At 41.1% G+C, this 25141-nt stretch overlaps 1 protein-coding gene across 3 annotated transcripts in view; it reads left to right on the top strand.

The window, feature by feature from the left end:
- TENM2 (teneurin transmembrane protein 2) overlaps positions 1-25141 on the top strand; it is a 1365678-nt gene that overhangs the window by 584015 nt on the left and 756522 nt on the right. The window contains exon 1 of one of the 3 annotated variants that reach the window (XM_033927366.1): positions 11593-11635. The exons of the other annotated variants lie outside the window; for them this stretch is intronic. Coding sequence (XP_033783257.1) covers positions 11614-11635 — 22 coding nt within the window. The 5' untranslated portion in view covers positions 11593-11613. Of the gene's footprint in view, positions 1-11592; positions 11636-25141 lie in introns of those variants that run through there. 3 annotated transcript variants of the gene reach the window in all.

The following is a 25141-nucleotide window of genomic DNA, read 5'->3' as shown; positions in this document are numbered from 1 at the left end:
GTAGTAAGTGAGCATGTCTAGGTGTATCAATCAGTGTATGCAACTGATAGTACAGTAGACTCTGTTAACCAGAACTCAATTAACCAGAACTCTCAGAGAACCAGCAAAAAAAAAAAAAAAAAAAATCAAAGAAATACTGTAATACTGAAAATAAAAATTAAATCAATTTCTGGCGGAAATTTGTGTCAACTTAAGACTGGGTCAGACCAATGGTCCATCAAGCCTAGTAGCCCATTCTCAAGGTGGGCAATCCAGGTCACTAGTACCTGGCCAAAACCCAAAGAGTAGCAACATTCCATGCTGACGATCCAGAGCAAGCAGTGGCTTCCCCCATGTCTTTCTCAATAACAGACTATGGACTTTTCCTCCAGGAAATTGTCCAAACCTTTCTTAAAACCAGCTACGCTATCCGCTCTTACCACAACCTCTGGAAATGCATTCCAGAACTTAACTATTCTCTGAGTGAAAAAATATTTCCTCCTATTGGTTTTAAAAATATTTCTCTCTAACTTCATGGAGTGTCCCCTAGTTTTTGTAATTTCTGACAGAGTGAAAAATTGATCCACTTGAACCCATTCTACTCAACTCAGGATTTCGTAGACTTCAATCCTATGTCCCCTCAGCCGTCTCTTTTCCAAGCTGAAGAGACATAACCTTTTTAGTCTTTCCTCATACGAGAGGAGTTCCATCCACTTTATCATCTCGGTCACTCTTCTTTGGCCCTTTTCTAACACCACTATATCTTTCTTAAGATAAGGAGACCAGAATTGAACTCAATACTCCAGATGAGGTTGCACCATGGAGTGATACAGGGGCATTATAACATTCTTAGTTTTGTTAACCATCCCTTTTAAAATAATTCCTAGCATCCTGTTTGCTTTATTGGCCGCTGCCACCGTACATTGGGTGGAAAGTGGCATCGTATTGCCACACCTGAATATGCCCATGCTTTGCCTACCACATATCCAATAGTTTGTCGGGAACAGTTTATGGTATGACATAGTATGGGGTATAATATTAGTTAGACCTATTTTTAATAGTAACTCTCAAGCAACCAGAAACTAAATTTACCGGCATCTACCAATCCCCATGGGTGCCGGATAACTGAGAATCTACTGTATTCTATAGGTTGTGTGCCTTGTTTGGTGACACATCCATGGCCCACCCATGCTCCATCTTTGCAATTACATATGATAGCACAAAGGCACTCCCTGACTGAATAGCGTCTGGAGGGAAATTCTATGAATCACTCTAAAAAATGGATGTCTGAAAAGATCAGAGCTAAGTTGGGCTGAAAAGAAGAATAATTTATATCATTTCTTTTCAGTCTGCTGGTCGTTATTGTCATGTAGTGTTCTCTTGTTTGGGTGTTGTATGAAAGATTAAATAACCATTCCCCTCCATTCATGATTTTAGAAGGTTCCATTATATCCCCTCTCAGTCCTGCTTTCTCCAAGCTGAAGAGCCCTAACCTGTTTAGCCTTTTTTTTTTTTAAAGAGTACTTTGAGAATGACTGGCAGTTGGAATCTTCTTGTGGATCTATGATAGAGGATGATTAATAAGGTGCCATTTAATATTATGGAAGGAGATTGGGATGATCAGTTAAACCTCCATGAGCACACTGGATATATGTGTACAGACTTCACCAGCAAGGTCTAAATAAATATATGGAATGCCTATTGGTTCTTTGAGATTATAGATTCACTAGTTTTTTAGCCCGTTACATTGCTAAATGGATATTTTCAGCAACACTATCCGGTTAACCCTAGACCAATTAGTCCTAGACAGGAGATGTAAATAACCAGGAACATCTCTTGGCCATATAAATCATTTTAAATATGAGGACTTTAGATTTTAGCACCTGCATTTTATTCTAGGTTTGTTACCATTATTTTTTTTTAGCTTTCTTTAGCCAGTAGCCAAAATGGATCCACTAAGAGTCTTGCCCTTCCTTAGATGTAAATAAATTATACCTTCAGTGTTCTTTCCTGTATTTAGTACATAACCCTCATGTTCTGTCAATTAAAAGACCAGGCTTGAAGGGATTTGCAGAGCTTCTGTTAGGAACTGCATAAAAATGGCTTGGCAGTGAAATGTTTAAGTGACCCACGAATCATTAAAACTCACCATGTGCACTCCTGAAACTGCACAGTACGGCCGAGGGTACGGCTTTCTTGTCAGTTGAAAGGACTGTGTGGGAGATGGCAGCCATGTTTAAACTGGCTTCAACCAACAGTAACAGTTTGAAAATATAATTAAATGTCTTTTATGGGCAAGTAAAGCACTTTAGAGAGATGATAAAAAGTATTTGTGAGAGAAATTCTAACCTCATGGGATGCAGAAATGTCAAACATAATACATGCACTGGGCATGGAGCTGGCATTTCAGTTTCAGCAGGGGAGTACTTTGCTAACAACTGCAGTAATCCCTTGGGAGCCCCACTCTGAGATAGTCTGCAGGGAAGGAATAAAACCGAAGGGGATAAGCCTTATTAGGGCCTTCGTTCCTTGATGGTGAGACCTCAGCTGTATTGGGCTGGGTCTGCCAGTGATTGTCTTTAGTGTGGGAAGAAATTAGTGGGGGTGAACACCAGATCTGAGGGGGGAGTCGGGCAAGACTTATACAGTTCGTTAAAACACTGCTGACACATATGAGTTTATGTACATTTACAAAGATGGAAACGCTTAGTTCATGAGCTTAATCTTATTTCTGAACCAGCAGGCTTTTTCAATAATCAAATAACCCTGCTTAGTTAAAAAAAAAAAAAAAAAGTAAGTAGAAAGTAAACAAATCAACAAGTAAAAAAAGTGAAAAATGAATAAATGTGAGATTTTGGCATCAGAATCCAGCACACATTGCATCCTGCATTATGTATTACACATCACTGAAATTCTCCTGCAAGATGATTAAATAGTTTTGGATTTTCCATATAGAACCAGATTCAGTAAATGGTACCCACATTTGGGCACCATAAATTCAATAGTGCCCAGGGCTATTCTATACAGGACATGGTGTTTGCTTGTGCAAAGGAGTTTGATAACTTTGCTCTGAATTGCAACAGGGTTTGCCTGCGTAAAAGGAATGTGATCAAATATACGGCCAAGAACCATCTTATCTCTGCCAACACGCTGTCTTTGCCCGCTCTGTTAGAAGTCATAGGTTACAAAACTCCACTTTAATAGTTTTCCCGTCTTCAAAGGTTAAAAAAAAAGATTAAAATTATTAGAGCTTTCCTGAACCTTTCAATTCCCTACATATTGGAAAGATACATCAGGCTTATTTCAAAGTTCACATTCTTACTTATCACCCCTCCCCCTTTACAAAACCATAGCATGTTTTTTTTTCACTAGCCGCAGCGGTAAGAGCTCTGACGCTCATACAAATTCTATGAGCATCGGAGCTGTTACCGCTATGGCCGGCGCTAAAAACCACATTACGGAAAACCTGGCTACTTAGAAATGTTGTATCATGTTAATATATTCTAATTTTTAATTATAGATTGCTATGTATAATTATCCTGGAGGTATGCTCCAGCTCTTTTTTCTTGATAAGCCACTTTGAATTGTGAGGTATTGGTAGAATATACTACTATTCTTTATTATTTCTAAAGCGCGTACGCAGTGCTATACATTTTAACATACAATAGATGGTCCCTGCTCAGAAGAGCTTACAATCTAATTTCGACAGGACATTTGTTAAGTTATAGCATTGCTCTGAGGAAGTGGCGGTATCCATTTTGATGTTATATGAGTCTTGAAACAGCCCATTTGTGCAAAACATGGCTACATCAGGTGTAATTTTTAAGTTGAATATACTGTAAGAAAAATTCTAAAACCAATGCCCAAGCATAGATACCAGTAGGTGCACTACCAGCACCTAAGTTAATTGAAGAACACCATTAGAAATGGCAAAAAAAATGGTGAGGTAGAAGCACCTTCTAGCACGTAAATAAAGGCACCAGAATTGTGCCTATGTAGTTGCTTTAGGCGTTGCTAATAACAGAAGTGGCATCAGGTGACCTAAAGTGCCTATGTAGACGTGATTCACACAAAGATAAGCACAGAAATGGCCCAGAAAACTCTGGCCTACATTGCCAGCGCCTATTTTTCACACAGGCGTGATTCTGAAACCGGCACCGATGCATATAATTTTCAAATGTAAATATTACAACAGTACATCTTTGTTACGTTACTATATACCGTATTTTTTGCTCCATAAGACGCACCTGACCATAAGACACACCCAAACCACCTAATGTTCAATTAACTCCAATTAACAGGTGTGACTTGCCAATTATCAGTGTTGGTTAAGCCTATTTATGTGTCTGCATTAGGTAAGCAAGCTGATGTAAGAGCACATCTTTAGGCGCCATATATAAAATTTGGGGGTTGTTCCTTGAAGCTAGAAAATTAGTTTTTGACTCCTACTATGCAATGATCTACTTGATGGGAAAAAAGTCAGCAAAAGAAACATATGTGGTAGAGCCAATCCATGAGCTATTCTAAACAATTATAGTGCAAAGTGTATCCATTACTTATTCCTCTCAAGATAATGAGTGCAACTTTCAAAGAAGAGTCACCGGATCAAAATTTTAGGTGCAACACACCAATCTTGCATACAATATATTACAATAATCAAACTGGATGAGAGGACAGTGTTGAATCTATAGCAATCCCTAGGATTTTTAAAGAAGAATCAATAGAAAGTGTATTGTCTATTTGAGCTCATTCACAATCGGATAATAAATTTGGTAAAACATCTAACTATAACATTTTAGTTTTGTCAATATTCAGTTTCAGATTATATTCTTGAGCCCAGTTTCAACTGTATCTATACAGTCTTGGCCAACAAGTGTAATGATCCTAGTTGTAGGTTGCATTGGAATTAGAAGAGTAATATCATCCTCATATGAATAAAAACTTCTAGTTTTGACATAGCTTTCCCAATAATAGTTCATTAAAGCATTAAAAAGGATAAAAACCTTTTCCAGAGGACATAAAGTGATAGATTTAGATTGTAGGGGGGCCAACTCAGAAATAATGTCAGGAATTACTTTTTCATGGAGAGGATGGTAGATTTCTGGAATGCCCTCCCATTGTATATGTGGAGAAGAAAATGCTAACAAAATTCAAAAATGTGTGGAATAAATGCAAAGGAATCCTGTATGGAAGGCGTAGAAGCAAACAAGCGTAGCGATGATTAGATGGCAACACCAGTAATTAAGAAGCAAAGCCAGTGCCAGGTCCACTTCTTTGGTCAGTGCCCCAATCGTGGCTGGAGAGATTTGAAAGGACTGCAGTGGGGCTTTGATGACAGCTTAAGTAGTTGCAGAACAAGACTAGAGCCAGACAGAAGGACAAACAAGATCAAGTATGCACATACTGTAGTACCTTGTTTCCTCCAAAATAAGATAGTGTCATATTAATTTTAGGTCCCAAAAATGCACTCGGTCTTATTTTCAGGGTATGCACATGATCATCTCTTCCTTCCTCTCCTTCACCCCAATTTTTCCTCTTTCCTTTATCTCCCCCACATGTGCAGCATCTTTACTCCCCTCCCTCGTGCAGCAGGACCCTTGCCCAGCTTCACTTCCTTCCCATCCCTTGTGCAGCAGAACTCTTGAGCGAGCATCGCACCCCCCCCCCCCGGCAGCTGACCCCCGTCCTTCTCGCCATCCCATCCGAACCCTGCCGACTGCGAGCAAGCCCTACTACATACCTTCCTAAGAAAAGTTGGGCCGGCAGTACTCTAAACAGGCTGCTTCAGTCTTGTCTGACTGTGAATTCACTCTGCGCAGGGGCGAGTGCTTGGGGGAGGGGGGCGGTGCTCGCTCAAGGGTTCTGCTTCACAAAGGAGGGAAGGAAGGGGAACTGCCGGCAAATCCTGGGACTAGGGCTTATATTAAGACCTACTCCGAAAATTCTCCTAGGGCTTATTTTCGGGGTAGGACTTATTTTCGGGGAAACTTAGTATCACATTATACTATGAGTTTACATTATGAGTTTACATTATGAGTTTATCTTCTTGGACAGATATCTGTCATCGTCTACTATGTTTCTATGATGGGTGAAAGGGGTGAGGTCTGATCATGGAGGTGAGAATGATTCTAGTTGTTTTTCCCTGAATGTATGCCCTGCAAGAAATATTATAAACCAGCAAAATAACTCTCCCGGAGAAACCAGCATCAATAATAAAATCTCATGATCTACCATATCGAATGGAGCCGACAAGTCAAATTACCCTCTACTAAGAAAAGATCTGATTTAATTTACCAGTGCACCTAGGATAGTTTCAGTGTGAAATCTCTTTTTGAAGCCAGATTGTGTGGGGTGTAGAATATCATGATGGTCCAGATAATCTGTTGAATATCTTCTAAAGCTTCCAACAGTTTTACGGTAATTGGAAAGAACCTGTTTCTCATTGGCTGGATTTTTAAGAACAGGACATTTCCTAGAGTAAGAGGGAATTGGCTTGACTTTAGTGTATTTTCTATCCAAATAGAAAACCCAATGATAAAAGAAGGAGGAGGCATTTTTAATAGGTAAGTAGGGAAATATTCTAAATCAGTGTGGGAGGAGGAAGACTTTTTCAATAGGGACATAAGGTCTTTTGGCAGTATCTGTAGAGAGACAACCCAAAACTTGTCTACTGAAATACCTACAATCTGTCTAGAATAGGAATTTGTCCATTTGTTTAAGTAATAATAAAAGTTGTTTTGAAATATTAGAACAAATCTAGCTTGCAAATGTGAACGAAGCTCAAGTTTCAAGTTTATTTGTATTTAATATACTGCCTATCTTGAAGTCTAAGCAGTTTATAATAAAATTTTAAAAATATATATATTATAAGGGTAATAAAAAAGAGACTAATACAAACAGCAGAAAAAAAACAATGCAAGATACAAAATGGATGAAGATAATAAATTTACAATATTAAACTAAACTAAACCTTAAGTTTATATACCGCATCCTCTCCACGGAAGTGGAGCTCGGCACGGTTTACAAAAACGTAAAATATAAGAAGAGAAAGGAAAAGGTTTACATGAGCTTATATACAGAATGGAAGAGTAAGGGGGAAAATAGAATTACATGTTAGAGAAGAGCCAAGTTTTCAGTTGCTTGTGGAATAGTTGGAGAGAGCCCAGGTTCCACAATGGGATAGTAAGGTCATTCCAGAGACCTGTGATTTTGAAGAGAAGAGATTTTCCCAGTTTACCTGCATAGAGAATACCGCGTAGAGAGGGGAAGGATAGTTTATATCTTTGGGCGGGTAAAAAAATAAAAATAAAGGAAAATAAGAGCGAAGAAGAATGGGGTAATATACCTCAAAAGCATCTTTAAACATAAATGTCTTAAGATTTGATTTGAATTTAGAAATGCAGTTTTCCTGTCTAAGGTTGTTATGAGCTCCTTCACACTCTAGAGCAGGGCTGCTCACACTTTTTTGGCTTGCGAGATACTTTTAAAATGACTAAGTCAAAATGATCTACCAATAAAAATTTAAAAAATTATACACACAGAAAATGTTAATTATAATTTATTTTGGGGTTTTTTTCAAAGATGTCAAGGCAGATGACTTTAAAATATGCAATATCACCTCAGTAACAACTATAGAAAAATAGACAAATGTAAATATAGACAGCAGATATAAATTCTCAATTGATCACTAAAATAAAATCATTTTTCCTACCTTTGTTATCTAGTGATTTCATGAGTCTCTGGTTGCACTTCCTTCTGACTGTGCATCCGATATTTCTCTATTGCTAACCAGGTACGGAAGAGGCTGCTGGTTAGCAATAGAGAAAGACGACCGTTCAAATAAGCTACCCTGAAGCAGTGGTGATAAATTTGAGAACTGCGAAACGCTGGCCATGTTGGGATGCAGTGAAGTGACTTATGTATTATAATTGAATTCCTGAGGCTGGAAGCGACGAGAACTTCCGACTTCAGATAAGTGCTGATAATATTGAAAAGGATAGCGCTAAAAATTAAGTAGTGTATTTTCAGCAACTGTTTCCCATAGTTCACTATAGGATCATAAGAAGTAAAAAGAAACTGCTGATTTCTATGATAATGATAAACTGACGATAAAATAGGTTTGCTGTTACCAGCCTTCTGAAGAAGAAGAGGAAACTAACAGTTGGAGAGATTACTGCTCTATTTATATAAAAAATAAAAAAAGAAAGTTATTTAATGTGAAGACAAACTAATACCGCAAGACTCATCCCGATTCTCTGAAGTATCCCGCTCTACTCTTCAATTCTTCCGCAAGGTAATGGCGGAATAGAAATTCTTAATGTAATGTTTTAGAAATAGAAGATAAGTTATGTTACCTGTACAGATAATAGTGCATTGTATGTAATATCTATTTTTCTTCTATTTGTTTGGCACTGTGTTAGATTAAAAATCAATAAAGATATTAAACGAGAAATAGAAGATAAGATAAATTTGTAAGGAAAATTTTAGAAAAAGAGAAAAAAAGTAATTTGTATTAATATGGTGGCTGGTGGTTGGAAGCCAGAGATTGCAAATAAGAGCAACCAGACAACTTGATTATAACATCTGAGTGATGTGAATGCTCTAAGTCTAAGGCTATAAAGCACTAGAAAGGTGAATAGGAATTTTGGTGGGATCTGGGATCTTATGATGATTTTTCAATGGAATAGAAAATATTTTGTTAACTGGAAGTGTGGACAGCTTACCGCCCCTTAAAGAGAAGTGATAAGTGCAGCTGTGTATCACCTAATCCCTACCATGATCAGCTCCCATATGCCCAACCCAACCCAACCCTCCCAGTCACATTCATCAACTCCCCCAACACCTGATCTCTACCCCATACAGCTAGACTCCCCGCATTCACCTCTTGATGAATCAATCACATTATCTGCTAGAATAACGATGCCCCTTGCCAGCAAAACTGCTCTATACCCTCCCCCACCCCTGGACTTTCCCAGTGTTCAGCATTAGTGAGGCAGTTAGACCCAGGTGACAGTGATCCCCTTTGCTGCTACTCAGATCAGTGCCTGAATCCAAAATGGTGACAATGCCTCTTTTGATCAGGAATGTGGGGGGTCTGCCACTTGTGATCAAAGGGTGTGGGGTAGAGATCAGGTATTGTGGGAGGGATTTGGGAGTGTAACATAGGATCAGAGAAGGACAAGTTCCTGGAAGAAAAGTCCATAGTCTGTTATTGAGAAAGACATGGGGAAGCCCCTGCTTGCTCTGTATCAGTAGCATGGAATATTGCTACACCTTGGGTTTTGGCCACCGTGAGAACGGGCTACTGGGCTTGATGGACCATTGGTCTGACCCAGGAAGGCTCTTCTTATGTTCTTATGCAAAAGAAAATAACTCAGCTTTAATCCATATTTAATTGTGACTGCAGTATCTAGTAATATCCAAAGTGTATTTTTGCTAGAAAATTGAGTCAGTACATCAAACAAGTTTTAGAGAAAATTATTCATAGAATGCTTGGACCAGATTTCTTGCACATCCTTATATCCCCAAATTATTTCTGAAAGCATATGAAAGGATTTTTTTTTTCCAAATAATTTACCCATCCATCTTAATGAAATTCTAAACAAGAGTTTAATATGACTGAACAAAATATTGGCCAGGTTGGACATACAGTAGCTCTACAGATTTCTTCCAGGAAAAATATGATTTGAAAATAGAATTAATATTTTCCCTTGTGTGAAATATTTAGTTTGATCACTAGATCAGTTTATTTCTTTTCTCCTTTGTGGTCCTATCAGAAAGCACATTCTTCCCCTGTGAGTATTAGAAGCCTGCCAGAAAGAGTGACATTATAGAGACAATCAAATGCCATAATTGAAAAGATGTCTTAATTATAGGATAGTTTGACGGACTACTCATTTAACCATCAAACACAGTAACATTTCTACTGGCTAGATCACCTAGAAATAAAAAGTCAGCAAACAAGTTGGGGATGGCTCCTTTTTATTGGACTTGGCAAATTTGATACTAGCATTAAAAAAAAAGTACTGTACATCTTTCATCAGCTCAGTACAAACTGAGGTAGGGATGATTTTGCATGCATTTTCAAAGAAACATTTTAAAATAAAAGTCATTACAATCAAAGGTTAACTTAATATGAAATTTTTCCTTTGCCCTAAGTCCAGATTCAAAGCAACAATATAGAAGGTTTTTATATTATTTTATTTATTTTGCAAGTCCTGCACTCATTTTTTCTATGACTATACAGTATATAAGATTTGCAAAAAGATAATGCAGAAGCATTTATGGGCTGATAAATGGCTGGCACCTAAATTGTCTGGGACCTAGAAAAATGGTGCTGGCCACGGCTCAATTACACAGCGCAGCTAATGGCACCTATGTAGAAAACTTAGGGGCCTGAAATGTAGGCCAAGGCTTTAAAGGCCTACATTTCAGGTGCCTATGTTTTTGGAGGATCACGCTAATGGTGCCTAAGTTACGCTCCACTCCTAGAGATGCCCACATAGGCATTAGACGCCACTAACCGCCACATGAGAGGCGCTTATCTTTTATAGAATCGGATAGGCACTTATCGCCCAGTTAATTTTTTTTTTTTTTTTCCAATTATCGAGGCTATTAAGGGTGTTTTGTCAATTACCCCCTCCCCTTTTACTAAACTTGGTAGAGGTTTCTACCATGGCCTGGAGGGCTAAGTGCGCCAACAATGCTCCAATACTCATAGTGTCAGAGCAGCATCAGAGCATTTAGCGCCGCAATAGAAACCTTGACCGCAGCGTAGTAAAAAGGGGCCTAAGATAGGCGCCATTTATAGAATCTGGCTCTTCCTGCCTCCAATTTAAAAGTGCCAAGTGCTCCTGCAGTAACTCACAAACCAGTTGGCGCATGCTAATATCAGCATCTACATCCATTTTCGAATTAGCATATCCTTGATTGCTCTTTTCCATCAGGAGATTTAATATCATATCGGTATGAACATTGAGGGAGAGATTTGCCGTTGCTACTTTTATAATTATATTTTACGTTTTTATAATTCTATGGGTTTTTTTTTTTTAATTTTAATCAGAATTTTACTCTGTAATTCATTATTTTTAAAAATTTTTACTTTCCTTCTGACGATGGAGTTCTTTTCTTTTGGTTTTGTACTATGTAAACCGCTATGATGATGTATCAAGAAGCAGTCTATAAATACCAATAAATAAATAAAATCATTTTCCATCCACTAAAAAAATATATTTAAAAATAGACTCCTTTTACAAAACCGTGGTAGCAATGATTTCTTTATTTATTAAAAAATTTATATACCGCATACAACTATGCAGTTGCCATATCACATACATAAAATCTTGTTTCGCTACGATTATCACATATAACATAGATATAGATATTGTGGTAAATGCATCAAATTATGTCCCCATTTTACGAAGTCTCGTTTGGCATTTTTTACTCTATGGTGGTATTAACTCATAGAAATTCTATGAGCATCTGCACTAATACCAGTGATAAAAAAGCCTAATGTGGCTTAGTAAAAGGAGCCCTATATTGTGTTCATCAGACTCATCGATATATGTTTCTCTCATCTACAGGATAAATATCTACACCAAACAGATTGAAAAGGTGACGGCGAAAGCTAGAAAGATGCTAGGTTGCATAGAGAGAGGTATGGCTAATAGGAAAAAGGAGGTATTGATGCCCCTGTATAAGACTCTAGTGAGACCTCATTTAGAATATTGTGTACAATTCTGGAGGCTGCACCTTCAAAAAGATATAAAAAGGATGGAGTCAGTCCAGAGGAAGGCTACTAAAATGTTATGTGGTCTTCATCATAAGGCGTATGGGGACAGACTTAAAGATCTCAATCTGTATACTTTGGAGGAAAGGCGGGAGAGGGGAGATATGATGGAGACATTTAAATACCTATGTAATATAAATGTGCATGAGTCTAGTGTCTTTAATTTGAAAGGAAACTGTGCAATGAGAGGACAGGATGAAGTTAAGAGGTGATAGGCTCAGGAGTAAACTAAGGAAATAACTTTTTTACAGAAAGGGTGGTAGATGCATGGAACAGTCTTCCAGAAGAGGTGGTGGAGACAGAGACTTTGTCTGAATTCATGTGGCATGGGATCTCTCGGAGAGAGAGAGAGATAATGGTTACTGCGGATGGGCAGACTAGATGGGCCATTTGGCCTTTATTTGCCATCATGTTTCTATTGACAATCAATAGCCTGTTCCAACTCAGACACCGATTCCTCTTATGTATATTATACCTTGAATTCTCCCTGTACCACTTAACTAGAAGTCTACTCCCCCCTCCCTTTCTTCTACCTCTCTCGAATTGTAGATCACCAAGAACCTGCTCAGGCATTTTTTTGCTACTTCAACTTGTCTGCGGTGTTCTTTGCTCACAGGTTTAAAGACAATCGACTGTTTTCAGTCCAATTCTTTATATGTGAGTTTTCAAACCATTGGACCCCAGAGGAAGGCGTGTTCGTCGAAACACGGACCGTGTAGGGTCCGGTTGGATTTTTATCACAGTATTTTTTATCATTGTACTTTTTTAATTGAATTTTCATGGTTTTATATGTCAGTTTAATAAATTATCTCCAGAACTTCTGTATCCACAGTTTTTGTTTTTGCTTTCACCAGGCATAGAATGACTCGCAAGTTGTAGATTAGATTAGATTAGATATCAAAAACTAATGTGAAAAAATGAGTCTTAAATTTAAAAAAATGTATTTCTTGATGGATTACTTAGGAAACACTACTCCATAAAATTGAAGCAAGCCAAAAATCAAAATAAATAGACTCACAGCAATGTGGTTGTGGTTTATACCCAATGCACACTGCAAGCTGCAATATAGCATTTATAAACTAAATATAATGATTTACATGCATTTGCATGTTTTGTATCTCATTGCTATCTAGCACCAGGGTAACTAATATCACTGCACTAGGACATCATAACCAGCATTAAACAGGCAAATAACTCAGGTTAGAGCACTAATACTGCTTGAGAATTGCCCCCTTGAAATCTTGTCAGTTATGAGAACAAGCACTGGAAGGGATAATGTAATAAAGCAATAAGAACAATTGGTTACAAGGAACGAAATCGCCAATAGGAGACTGGAAGTGTCTGTGCTTTTACATAGATCCCTAGTGGGACCAAGCCTCCGGTATGGTGTCCATATTTCATTGCAACTGGAACTGGCTCAAGAAAGACTACAAAGATTATATCAGCCATACAACAAGCCTTATTCTGAGAACTTCAAATAGTCACTGAAAAGAAAACATAAGATAACTAAAGTTAAATATTTAGCAGGTTCTAAAATACCTTTTCCATTAAAGAAAAAAAAAAAAATACAAGGAGAAGGGTCATGATAGGAAATTGGTATAAGGGATCCTCCAAGAAAATGTTTGGAAATAATTCTTTATTATTTGGGTGCTGGATGAATGGAATAGCTTAAAAGCAGATGCAAGAGTATCCTGACAGAAATGAAGTTTGCTTGAGAGAGACATAGGGCTTCTTTTACAAAGGTGTGCTAGCGGTTTTATCGCACGCACCGGATTAGTGCTTGCTAGCCGAAAATCTACCACCTGTTTTTTAGTCCATTTCTTTATTTGTATATCTGGCATCAATTGGAACCCTGAGGAAGATGTGTTCGCTGAAACATGGACCATGTAGGGACCGGTAGGACTATTACATAAGTATTTTTATGTTTTTATGGTTTTATTGTGAAAAGATGTATAATAAATCATTTTCAGAACATCAATATCCACAGTTTCTTGATAAGAACATATGAATTGCCACTCCCGCGGTGGCCTTTAGGTCAAAGGCCAGTGCCCTAGTTGAATCTAGCCTTCCCTTTGTATGTTGTGGTTCAGCAGGAACTTGTCTAACTTTGTCTTGAATCTCTGGAGGGTGTTTTCCCCTATAACAGTCTCCAGAAGAGCGTTCCAGATTTCCAGTTTACTACCACCATCTGGGTGAAGAAGAACTTCCTTACATTTGTATGGAATCTATCCCCTTTTAACTTTAGAGAGTGCCCTCTCGTTCTTCCTACCTTGAAGAGGGTGAACAGCCTGTCCTTATCTACTAAGTCTATTCCCTTCAGTACCTTGAATGTTTCGATCATGTCCCCTCTCCTTGTCCTCTTTTCAAGGGAGAAGAGGCCCAGTTTCTCTAATCTCTCACTGTACGGGAACTCCTCCAGCCCCTTAACCATTTTAGTCGCTGTTCTCTGGATCCTTTCGAGTAGTACAATGTCCTTCTTCATGTACGGCGACTAGTGCTAGATGCAGTATTCCAGGTGGGGGCATACCATGGCCCAGTACAGCGGCATGATAACCATAGCACACTGAATTGTGGAAAGAGTTGGGAGAAGAGAATTGCCTCTTTTATTGAATGCATTAAGCATATCAAAATTTGAATCATTTTATATTCATTATATATTTATCACTTTTGATTTGTGCACATGTGAGGTGCCGTATGATGGTGTGCAGGTGAAATGGGTCATATTATCGCTCACTTGCCATTTGTGTTAAGCGCTGTAGTGAGTCTCTCCTTATCGCTGACTCCTCACACTTAGGGCACGCCATATTCACATTTGGAAATTAGTTTGTGTAATTGATGGTCTTAGTGGGTTCCAGCATTCTTGCTGTGAGAACCCATTGACAATGACTGCTCTTTTTTGTATCTTCGTAAGATCTATAGGTCTGACAGATGAGCAATATCCACTATAGGCAGAAGCAGTTGTATAGACTGGTTGGATAAAATACAGTGGTCCTTATATTCTGTCACCAAGTACACGGATTTTGCCTTTGAAATGTTTCATACCTAATCAGGCCTGTAAAAGTTGTCATATCTTTTGGAATAACGTAAAGGCGTAGACTTATTTTTCAATAATTTGCACACACATTTCTTTCCATTATCACTTTTTCGTGAGTTACATTAGCTGATGTTTTACAACTAAATTAATATTAAATTAAGTCACGGTACAATAACTCCCAGTGGCATAATTAGAATATGAAAAAAATCTACTTACTGTATAAAGTTAGCATCTTCCGCCTTATAAATCTATGTTTCTTAAAGAAGAAGCCCATTGACAAAGATTTTACATATTATGCTCTTTGCATTTCTAGAAGTGTATGAGGAAAGAGAGGAGTTTTCTTTGCCTTTGTTTCTAAGCCTGGTAACTAATTTGCTTTTTCCTTCGTACCAGTGCAAATATTCATCTCTAAATGCATTTTTTGTCTGTGATCCCAGGGTACAAGGTTTTGTTTTTTTTATTTTCTTTTCTACTGTTTTTATTGCTGCAGGTTGTAATGTACACGTATTTCTGTTTCTGAGCATGGTAAGCAGTCATTTAAGACATTGTTTTTCAACCTTTTTACACCTATGGACCGGCAGAAATAAAAGAATTATTCTGTGGACCGGCATCGGTCCGTGGACCAGCGGTTGAAGAACACTGGGCTAAGTTGTGGGCCAGACCCCGCCCATCTCTACCCAATCTCCACCCCAGACCCCGCCCCCATAATAGTACTAATTGCACCTTGCATGTCCCGTGCCTCATCTGGAAGTCTTCCCAACGTCAAAGAGAAGGCTTCTGGTTCAGGCGCAGGATGCCCGTAGAAGCCACTGCCCGTGGCTTTGTGCACTGAATCAGTTAGGAAGAGGAAGCTGGCTCGAAGATAACGCCGCATCGATCACACCGTGGTCCGGCGGTTGAAGAACACTGGGCTAAGTTGTGGGCTAGACCCCACCCATCTCTACCCAATCTCCACCCCAGACCCCGCCCCCATAATAGTACTAATTGCACCTTGCACGTCCCATGCCTTATCTGGAAGCCTTCCCTCTAACGTTGCAACGTCAGAGAGAAGGCTTCTGGTTCAGGCGCAGGATGCCCGTAGAAGCCACTGCCCGTGGCTTTGTGCACTGAATCAGTTAGGAAGAGGGAGCTGGCTCGAAGTTAACGCCGCATCGATCGCACCGTGGACCGGCGGTTGAAGAACACTATTTTGGGCCTGATGCACGTGCTGGTCCTATGGACCAGCAGAAATTTCTGTGGACCGGCACCGGTCCATGGACCGGTGGTTGAAGAACACTAATTTAAGAGACGCTGTCTACTTCAGATGGTAGCAGTGATAATTGAACGCAGCTTTCAATGTAACAAATGAAGCATCAGAATCTGCCAACAGGACTGCAAATAGATCAGTGGTCTCAAACACGCGGCCCGGGGGCCACATGCAGCCCGCCAGGTACTATTTTGAGGCCCTCGGTATGTTTATCATAATCACAAAAGTAAAATAAAACCGTTTCTTGATCATATGTCTCTTTAGCTATAAATTACAATATTATTATTAAGACTTAGCTAAAAGGAAAGATTTAATGAGTTTGACCTCATGCAAAATTGTCATTTCTTTAATAAGACATTAACTATTTTTTTTTCTGAGGCCCTCCAAGCATCTACAAATCCAAAAGGTGGCCCTGCAAAGGATTTGAGTTTGAGACCACTGAAATAGATCAATTAGTTCTGTAAAATACTGTGACATCACTTTAACCCAAAAAAACTTGTGACATGAGGAACAAAAAACCTGTGTGTGCGTGTGTGTATCTATCTCTCTCTCTCTCATGTCACTTCTAGTGCGGGACCTGGAAGTGACATCATAGAAAGAAAGCCGACACTGACGCGGCCAGCAAGTTTGTGATGCTGCTCACACTGGGAAAATTAAAGAGGTACGAGGGAAGGGGCACAAGGCAGGGGGGGGTCAGGAAGAAGAGAGGGGGTGGAGAGGACAGGTGCCAGTGCCCCCACCAAGATGACTGTCCCCACCCCCCTTACTATCCCGCTGTGTGTGTATATTTATATATATATAGGGGGGGGAGGTCATCTTGGTGGGGGCACCGGCACCTGTCCTCTCCACCCCCTTGCTTTTTTCTGATCCCCCTGCCTTGTGCTTGTGCCCTTTCCATTGTACCTCTATAATTTTCCCGCTGCGAGCAGCATCACAAACTTGCTGCTCACGTCACTGTTGGCTCTCTCTCTCTAATATCACTTCCAGGTACCTTGGTTTGCAAGCATAATTCATTCCAGAAGCATGCTCGTAATCCAAAGTGCTCGTATATCAAAGCGAACTTCACCATAGGAAGTAATGGATTCGTTCCACATCCCAAAAAGAGGCCTGTGTTGCACTCAACTTCAGTGACTTTAGTTAAACCAAAATACATCTCTCCTTCCCCTCCCCCCCCCCGACTCTTATCCCTTCTTCTCTGTGTCTTCTTGTGGTCCAACATTTCTCCCTCTTCTCCCCTCCCTTCGCCAACTAGATCCAGCATTTGTACTCCCCTCTCTTTCCATCCCCACAGACCATCTTTCCCTTTTCATATTCCCCATCAGTCATCTTTCTCTTTTTGCTTTCTCCATCCACATTCCCCCCCCTTTCTTTCTCTACTCCGCGGTTCACCTTCAAGCCTACCTTCAGCTGAACAGCTGCAATCATACGAATTAACCCAAGCTACCTCCCGCCAACATCGCAGCATTTCCTCTGCCAAGCTCCGCCCCTTTTGATTCCACTTCCTGTTTCTGGCGGAGCTGCATACAGCATAGGCAAAGCAGTGGTGCCGGTGTGGGTTAGTGGGTGCTGATTGCCGGTGTCCGCTAGAGGTAAAGATTTGAAGGTGAACCGCGGAGGGAGAGAAGCTGGTTCCTGGGGTGGGGTGGTGGCAGCTCGGTTTAGGGAGTGACGCACACATATGTGCTCGTTTATCGAGACAACGCTCGTTTTGTGAGTTATAATTTGCTGGAGTGTTTTGCTCATCGTGCAAAACACTCGTAAACCGAGGTTTGACTGTATACAGTATATATTACCCAGGCGCTGACTCCTGGGAATTCCTATTTGATTCTTCTCCACCGATGAATCAAGAATTCCCTGACATGACCGTAAACACTTTAGACTGCACATCCTCACCAGCATTATCTCATTGAGGGGTCCTTTTACTAAGCTGTGGTAAGCTCAAGTATGCATTTACCTTAGCTTAAAAGGGCTTACCTTGGGATGCACTGAGATATCTTGTAGTAAAAATCCAAATGTGCTTCCCTCAGTAATAAAAGCCGTTATAATTCCACTACTGGAATGAACTGACTGCTGTTGACAGTCGCTCACAGTTCCTCTCCTTCGCTCTGCATACAGCTCCCACCATTACCGGGGAAAGTAACCCCCTTCTGTGCAGGCGCACCAGTGCAGAAACATTACAGACCGCAAGAGTTTTGATCATCGAGGGAAGCTGGCTTGTGAAATCTTTCTTGACTCCTGACGCAAGCGAGTGCTCTGAAACATGGACTACATTGGGTCCTTGAATAGAGTTTGACTTCTGCTTTCTCCGCTTCCGGCTGTTGCTTCATCTGAGGAACCAAGTCTCTGTTGTTTGCTTTAATATTAGCATGTGCCTATTAATTCAGGAAATTGAAAATTTGCCATTTTGTGGCTGAGGTAAAAATGGCTTTAGCTCATGGGAATATCAGTCAAACTGTGTTCAAACGCATGGAAGCCTGAAAAACAAACACTGTACCCAGTGTTGCACAGGGAATATATTGCATGCAGTCAGATTGTGAGGCAATTGAGAACCCCTAGGAGAATGTGCTTTTCTTGCTCACAATATGCTCCTTAATAGTTCTGTAAGAATATTATATTCATCTGGTGTGATATAACATTAGCTGAGCTGATGTCACCTGCTGGTAATATTTATAGGATGATGGTGTGGGTAAAATGGGGGGGCAGAGGGTGAGGCGATGTCAACATTGACAAGTTTATAAGAGGAGGGAAGAAAAAGTTAATAGACAGAGCATGTAAGAAAGAAAAAGGATTGGGGAGGTTTCTGAGGTGACGAGGTGGAGCAGCCACAGAATTGGTCGGATGTAGTGGCAGGTTGGAGGGAGTTCTGTGAGGAAGAGGAGAGTAAAAAATCTTCCTCCCTCTTTCCCATTTGTGCTGGTGGTATGTTTTGTGTCGGTGTTTTTTGTTGTTGTTTTTTTGGTTTTTTTTTAGGGGGGGGTTACAGGTTTTATGTGGACTTGGGTGGGTTTGGTTGAGCTTTTGGGGTTGGGGGAGGTGGTTGCAGCTTTGCACAGGTGGAAAATAGAGTTTGGCCCAGTTGGATCTGGGAGATGAGCAGTTAATCAATCAATCAATGTAACACTGCGAGGGGAAGCATGGCCTGGTGAAACCACGGGTCATGTTTGGGGGGAGGGAAAGCATTGCCTGTCATCACCGTGGGTCATATTTGGGGTAATGTTATAAGTTTAAAGACTTAACGAGAGCTAGTTTTGATACTGAATAGTTCCCGGGGGGTTGAAATACGCATTGGGGGTTTGTTGGTTTTGGACACGGATTGTATTTTAACCGGAGATAATATTAAGATAGATAATAAAGCTGCGACCAAATATTTACTCCTATAAAATTGAGTTGTGTGACGGAGTGTGAATGCTAATGTTATGGGATGCTGCAATCTCATTGGTTAGATAGGTGGGCTGCAGCAGGCAGGGAGCCAATGTGCTTTCAATCAAAAGCAGTCATGGACTTGCTAGATGAGAGCGTAGTGCCTGCAAAGCTTGGTTGCATTAGTACATAACGGGAAATTCAAGAAATGAGGCAAAAGTTTAGGCACTGGGATGCAGTGAGTGCAAATCCTAAAATGGCACTTCCGTGTGGAACTGTTGTTGTGGAATACTAGGGAAAGTTTTAACTAATCTTAAGCACGATCACTTATGCCAGTTCAAAGGCACCTAACTGACATGCAGCTTCCATGTCCACGCCCTCTTAAAGTTGCATGCTTTGAGATTTGAGTGTGCAACTTATAGAATAGTTTCTAAGGGAATTTGGTCTAGATTCACTAAGCTCAGCCTTCTCCAACCCCGACCCGATTCACTAACCTTCTGCCCGATCCAATCCGCACCCGAACCATACATGCAAATGAGGAAAAATGGCATGCATAAGTAGGAAGGCAGTGAGTCACTAAACAAAAGAAGGAACACCGATTGGGCTTGCTGATCCAAATAAAAGCGACTACTGTCCCTGCCGACTCTCCTGCTCTCTGCCGCCCTGAAATCTCCCTGCTCTCTGCCACCCTGCCTCTCTGCGAGGCCGTGGTTTTATCCCAATGGGTTTAAAGCATGTTCTGTTCCGTAGCTACAAAGTGTTCTGCTTGCACAATTTCCTTTCGAGACCTGTCTGTACCTATGCGATCCCTCCCCCTTTGTTTTCACCTTGCTTGTGCGGAGAGCAAGCGCATGCGCGGATCACAGCTACAGGCAAAGTGGATGGTCTGCGCATGCGTCTGGATTGCTCTGCAGCGATCCGTGGGGTCAGTGTGGGGTGTGAATCCGATTAAATAATTTGCATGAGGACTGTTTAGTGAATTGGTCACCCGGCAAGACTCGGCCACGGATTGCCCAACAACGGTGATCTTAGTGAATCTAGGCCTTTGTACACATAATTAGAGTCAATAATTGGCTGTTGGCTTTAATTAACAGCTAATTATTGAATTAAGTTTCATGCATAACTGATCTTATTCTATAAATCTTGCATGCAGCTTTGTATGCTAAACGTAAAGTTGAGTACTCTCAAGGAATTTGCAGGACTATTCAAATGCATGGAAAACATACAAATAAACTTTTCTTTCTTTTTTTATTTTTATGCCTGTAAAAGCATATACGAGTATATGAGTGTGTACATATACATACATATTGAATATGAGAATCCATATGCATATATGTATATTTCCTGCAAACCATGTAAAAATTATTTAAAATCTATAAAGCATAATATTTGATAGCGATGTGATTAATGATGTGGTAGGAATTCATGCACCACCGGACTGGCCTGTGACATAAATGATTGTGTAATTAAACACCATTAATCCAGGTTGGGTGGCACTCTAGCATTGTGTTCTAGTCTCACTATTGAATGACATCTACCAACTTCTTAGCAGAGGACAGAGTGCCTTTGCTCTGCAATTCAACCTGCGCATCTCTTTTGTCTTAATGGACCACTACATATTTCTTTCATGCCTGGATGCTATTGGCATTACAGGCACGGTCTTGAATTGGTTCCAGAGCTTTCTAACATGCTGCTCATACCAAGTCATCCATAATGACGAACCTTGAAAAAAAACAAGTTCTTTCTCGCAAAGTCCTCAAACATGAACGAGGAAAACATCATGATTGAGGACAAAGCCCTACTGCTACAAACCACTATTAAAATCCTGTGAGTGATGCTAGATTGAAAGATGACCATGGAACCCAGGTAGCTGCTGTAGTTCGCAAAGTTTTTGCAGCACTCTGGAAACTGTGATCCATTTGATCCTACTTTGACGTCCTTCCTGTTCAAATTATTTGCCAAGCCCTGATCCTCGGTATTCTAGACTATTGTAATCTTACCTATCTTTCATGCCCCAAGAAACACTACAATAGACTCCAAACGATTCAACACACAGACTAAGAAAAAACCAACCAGGTCACGCCTTACTATAAGCAACTTCACTGGCTCCCCATTGAGGCCCACTTATTGTTCAAACTGGGTTGCTTTATGTATAAGGCTCTGTATGGCTTCCTACCAAACTACATGATGGAAGTAGTTGAGTTTACCTCTCCAGCCCATCTTCTTCGATCCAACTCCATTTTCTCCTACCCCTCTCTGCATGGAAGGCCTAAAAAAGCTTACGTTGCGAAGATGTTATCTTACTAACTATACCCCATCATAGGGTCCTCTTCATCGTATACTCATTTTAGGCAAAGCTTAAAAACCTACCTGTTCATAAAGTTTCTTGCAGAGCATTAAACCCTATACTCTCCCCGCTTGTTACGCAAGATAACTCTGGAAACCGTTGAGATTTTTGGTGGTATAGAAATTTTTAAAATAAATAAATAAAATAAAAAACAACCCCTCAGATGACTGTAGATTCTCCATGCATCTGTATCTGACGCTGATCTTCTACTTCTAAGCTGTTTCTATTTGTACCTTCACTGCTTAGGTACAGTCTTTAGAGAATTCTTGTTAACCATTTTGAACTCCATGGTGTATCGCAGTATACAAATAAAATTTTTGGTTATGTTATGTTAATATATGCACATAACTTTAAGCACCATATATAGAATTTGAGGTTTAACGCATTGTTAAAGGGTTGTGCAGTAGTTTTCTTGTACCTGTGGGTTAAACTGTGAGTTCTGATGGGGTGTGGCATGGGAATGACAGCATTAGCCAGCTAGTCCATTATATTTAGCACACACAGAGTTAACACAGGAGAACTTAGGGGCTGATTCTGTAAGCATCAATCATGGACAGATGCTACTTACAGAATCACGGCTATAAAGGACCCTAGATGGCGGAAATGTAGGACAGGGTTTTTATAGGCCTACAGTTTCAGTATCTAGGGGCCTTGCAGAATCGTGGCCAGCAGCGCTTAGTGACACCGAAGTCCAACACTGCCTCTAAACATGTCCACTTCTGGACTGCTGCATCAGTAGATTTCTCTAGGTGCCATGGACTCGGGTGCCAGTCCCAGAGGGCACCTAGTAACACCTATTTTTTTTTTTTAATGAGTTTTTAATTGGTTTTTAAAGGTGAGATCAATTATCGTGCCACTTATAACCAATTAAAACACTTAAGTTAGGCGCTGGTAGTCAAGATCTAGGTGCTGGCGCCTAACTTTCGGTGACTTTTTTTGAGAATCTGGTCCTTAGCATTTCCTAAATGATTAACACAGAACCTGCAATAAAAAAACAGAGGGAACACCTCCAGAAGGTGCATTAAATCTGGCTGCTTAAATTGCTCTGAATATCTGGCTCCTTGGGGGGTTTATTTTTTTATTTTCTGGTATTGACACTATATTGTGAATATGTTGGGTTGGAAAAGTATACCTAAGCAAATCACAGTGACATTAATTCCTAAGTCAGCTAAAAATTTATACTGACAAGTCATTATGTTTGACATTTTTTTAAAACAGCCTATTCTATCCTCCAGATTCCTCAGCAAGAGAGTAATAAATGAGCACACACACACAAACGCCTAAGAAGCGGCTGAGAATCACACACAGGGGATAGATGCCTAACTCTGCCTACCCCCTCCCCCCCCTGCTTTTTCCCATTTCTTTAACCAGTACCCATGTCACAGGTGTCAGTTACAGAATCATGCCTTAAAACTAGACGTGGCTGGCCAAACTGGTCACGACAAGGGAATTCCTGATCAGCTGAACTGGCAGAGTTCTGTCGGCTCAGCTGACCGAGGGGAAAACACTGCTGCTGTGATCAGCTGAGTGGCTGTGGCAGGGTACCCCCGCAAAATCTCCTGGAAGGAAGGATGCACACTACCTCCTGCCAGACCCCCCCCCCCCCCGAACTTCCAACCTTCCCAAATGGTGACACCCCCCAAACCAGACACCCCTGACACTACCCCCAAGTTGCTAGACCACTGAACCCGCATCCCAAACCAATCCCAACACCACCCACCTCTTACAACGCCCGCATACCTTTGTAGGTGAAAATCTGGCCAAAGGGATGCTTACTACCTCCGGTCATCAGACCTGCTTCTTCAAAATGGCGGGCCTTCCTCTTTCCAGTGCATCCTGGGATGCACAGGATTGGGGCCTAGGGTTCTGATTGGCTCAGATGCCTAAGACCCCTCCCATAGACCTCATCTACTGCATCAGGAAGGAGACCTAAGGCCTTGATTGGCCCCTCCTATGGGAGAGGCCTTAGTCATCTTAGCTAAACAGGCCCCTCCATGGTGCATCCCATGATGCACCAGGAAGGGGAAGGCCTGCCATTTTGAAGAAGTGGGCTTGTCGGCTGTAGGGAGTAAGCATCCTTCTGACCGGACTTTCACCTACAAAAGTACAGGGGGTGAGGGGGGGGGGACCGGGCTTTAGGGTGCAGGCTTGAGTAGAGTGTCAGGGGGTCTGGAAGGGGGTTGTCACCAGTTGGGGGGTTGAAAGTTCCAGGGGGGTTCCTGGCAGGTGAGAGTGGGCTCCCTTCTGCTGGGGGGACTTTGCGGGGAGGAGGAGGTTTGAGGTTCTGGCATCCCTCCTGCCTGGGGGACTTTGCGGGGGTCCTCTGCCACAGCTGATCATGGCAAGGGTATTTTCTTCCCGATCAGCTGAGCCAGCAGGACTCTGCCGGCTCAGCTGATTGGGGATTCCCTTGCTGCAATCAGTTAAGCCGGCCACATTTTGCTGGCCTATATTTCAGGTGTCTCTCGCAGCCTTAGGGAGACACCTAGGGCCGCTTAAGCTTGCTTAAGGCCACTTCCAGGTGAAACCATGCCCACACACAGCCTTGGGTGCACTTCAGTGTCCCTTGGCATCTTCCTGCACCTGCAATAAATGCCTACAGTGTAGGCCAGCGTAGGGTTGAGTTTTTGTTTTTTTGTTTTTAATAATAAACATACATCCTGATCGGCTGCCAGACAGTGGTAGGAGGCCTACCTCTGACTACAATCAGTTGCCCATTTATAGAATCAGCCCCTAAGCTACTATTCTCTAAAGGGTGCTTTGTGTAAAGCATCCTTTGCAAAACTCTAGTGTAGCATGCATTTCCCACCTAACTTTGAGCATGAATTTTTATGCCTGCCAAAGGCTGCTGTGAAGGCTCACACCCACACGATGGAAACCAGTGCACGGATTCAGGTATTCAATGACAAGACCTCTAAATCTTGTAATGCCCTTGACCCACCCTTGCCCCTCCCATGTCCATGCTACCTTTGGAGTTGTGCACATGTTAGCTCCTAATTATTGTCAATTAAATGCTTGTTAACCCAATAATTGTTAGTGCTAACTGACAAGTTTGGATGACCTATTCAATCATCTAGGGGTTAATCCTCCAGTGCTTGCCCCCCCCCCTTCCCCCCAAGCAATATTGGCACTGACCACTTGGAAAAACATACTTGTATGTTTCCAAATTGACAGGAATAAACATGTATGGTCAGAAATACCAAAATACACATATATGTGCCGGCACATGCATGTTTATGGTGCTGTGTTGACCCTGAGAGTACAGGCAGTCCCCTTTTATGAACATTCGACTTACGTCGGACTCGTACTTATGAATGGGAGTCCTGCTCTACCTTTGGTGTCCCAACGTGCCCCTCTACCTCCCTCCCGAGTCCCAACATGCCCCTC

This window comes from Geotrypetes seraphini, chromosome 18 (genome assembly GCF_902459505.1).
Source record: "Geotrypetes seraphini chromosome 18, aGeoSer1.1, whole genome shotgun sequence".
Classification (NCBI taxonomy): Eukaryota; Metazoa; Chordata; class Amphibia; order Gymnophiona; family Dermophiidae; genus Geotrypetes; species Geotrypetes seraphini.
Note: the sequence above shows the minus strand (reverse complement) of the source record. Positions and strands in the feature narration are given on the sequence as shown.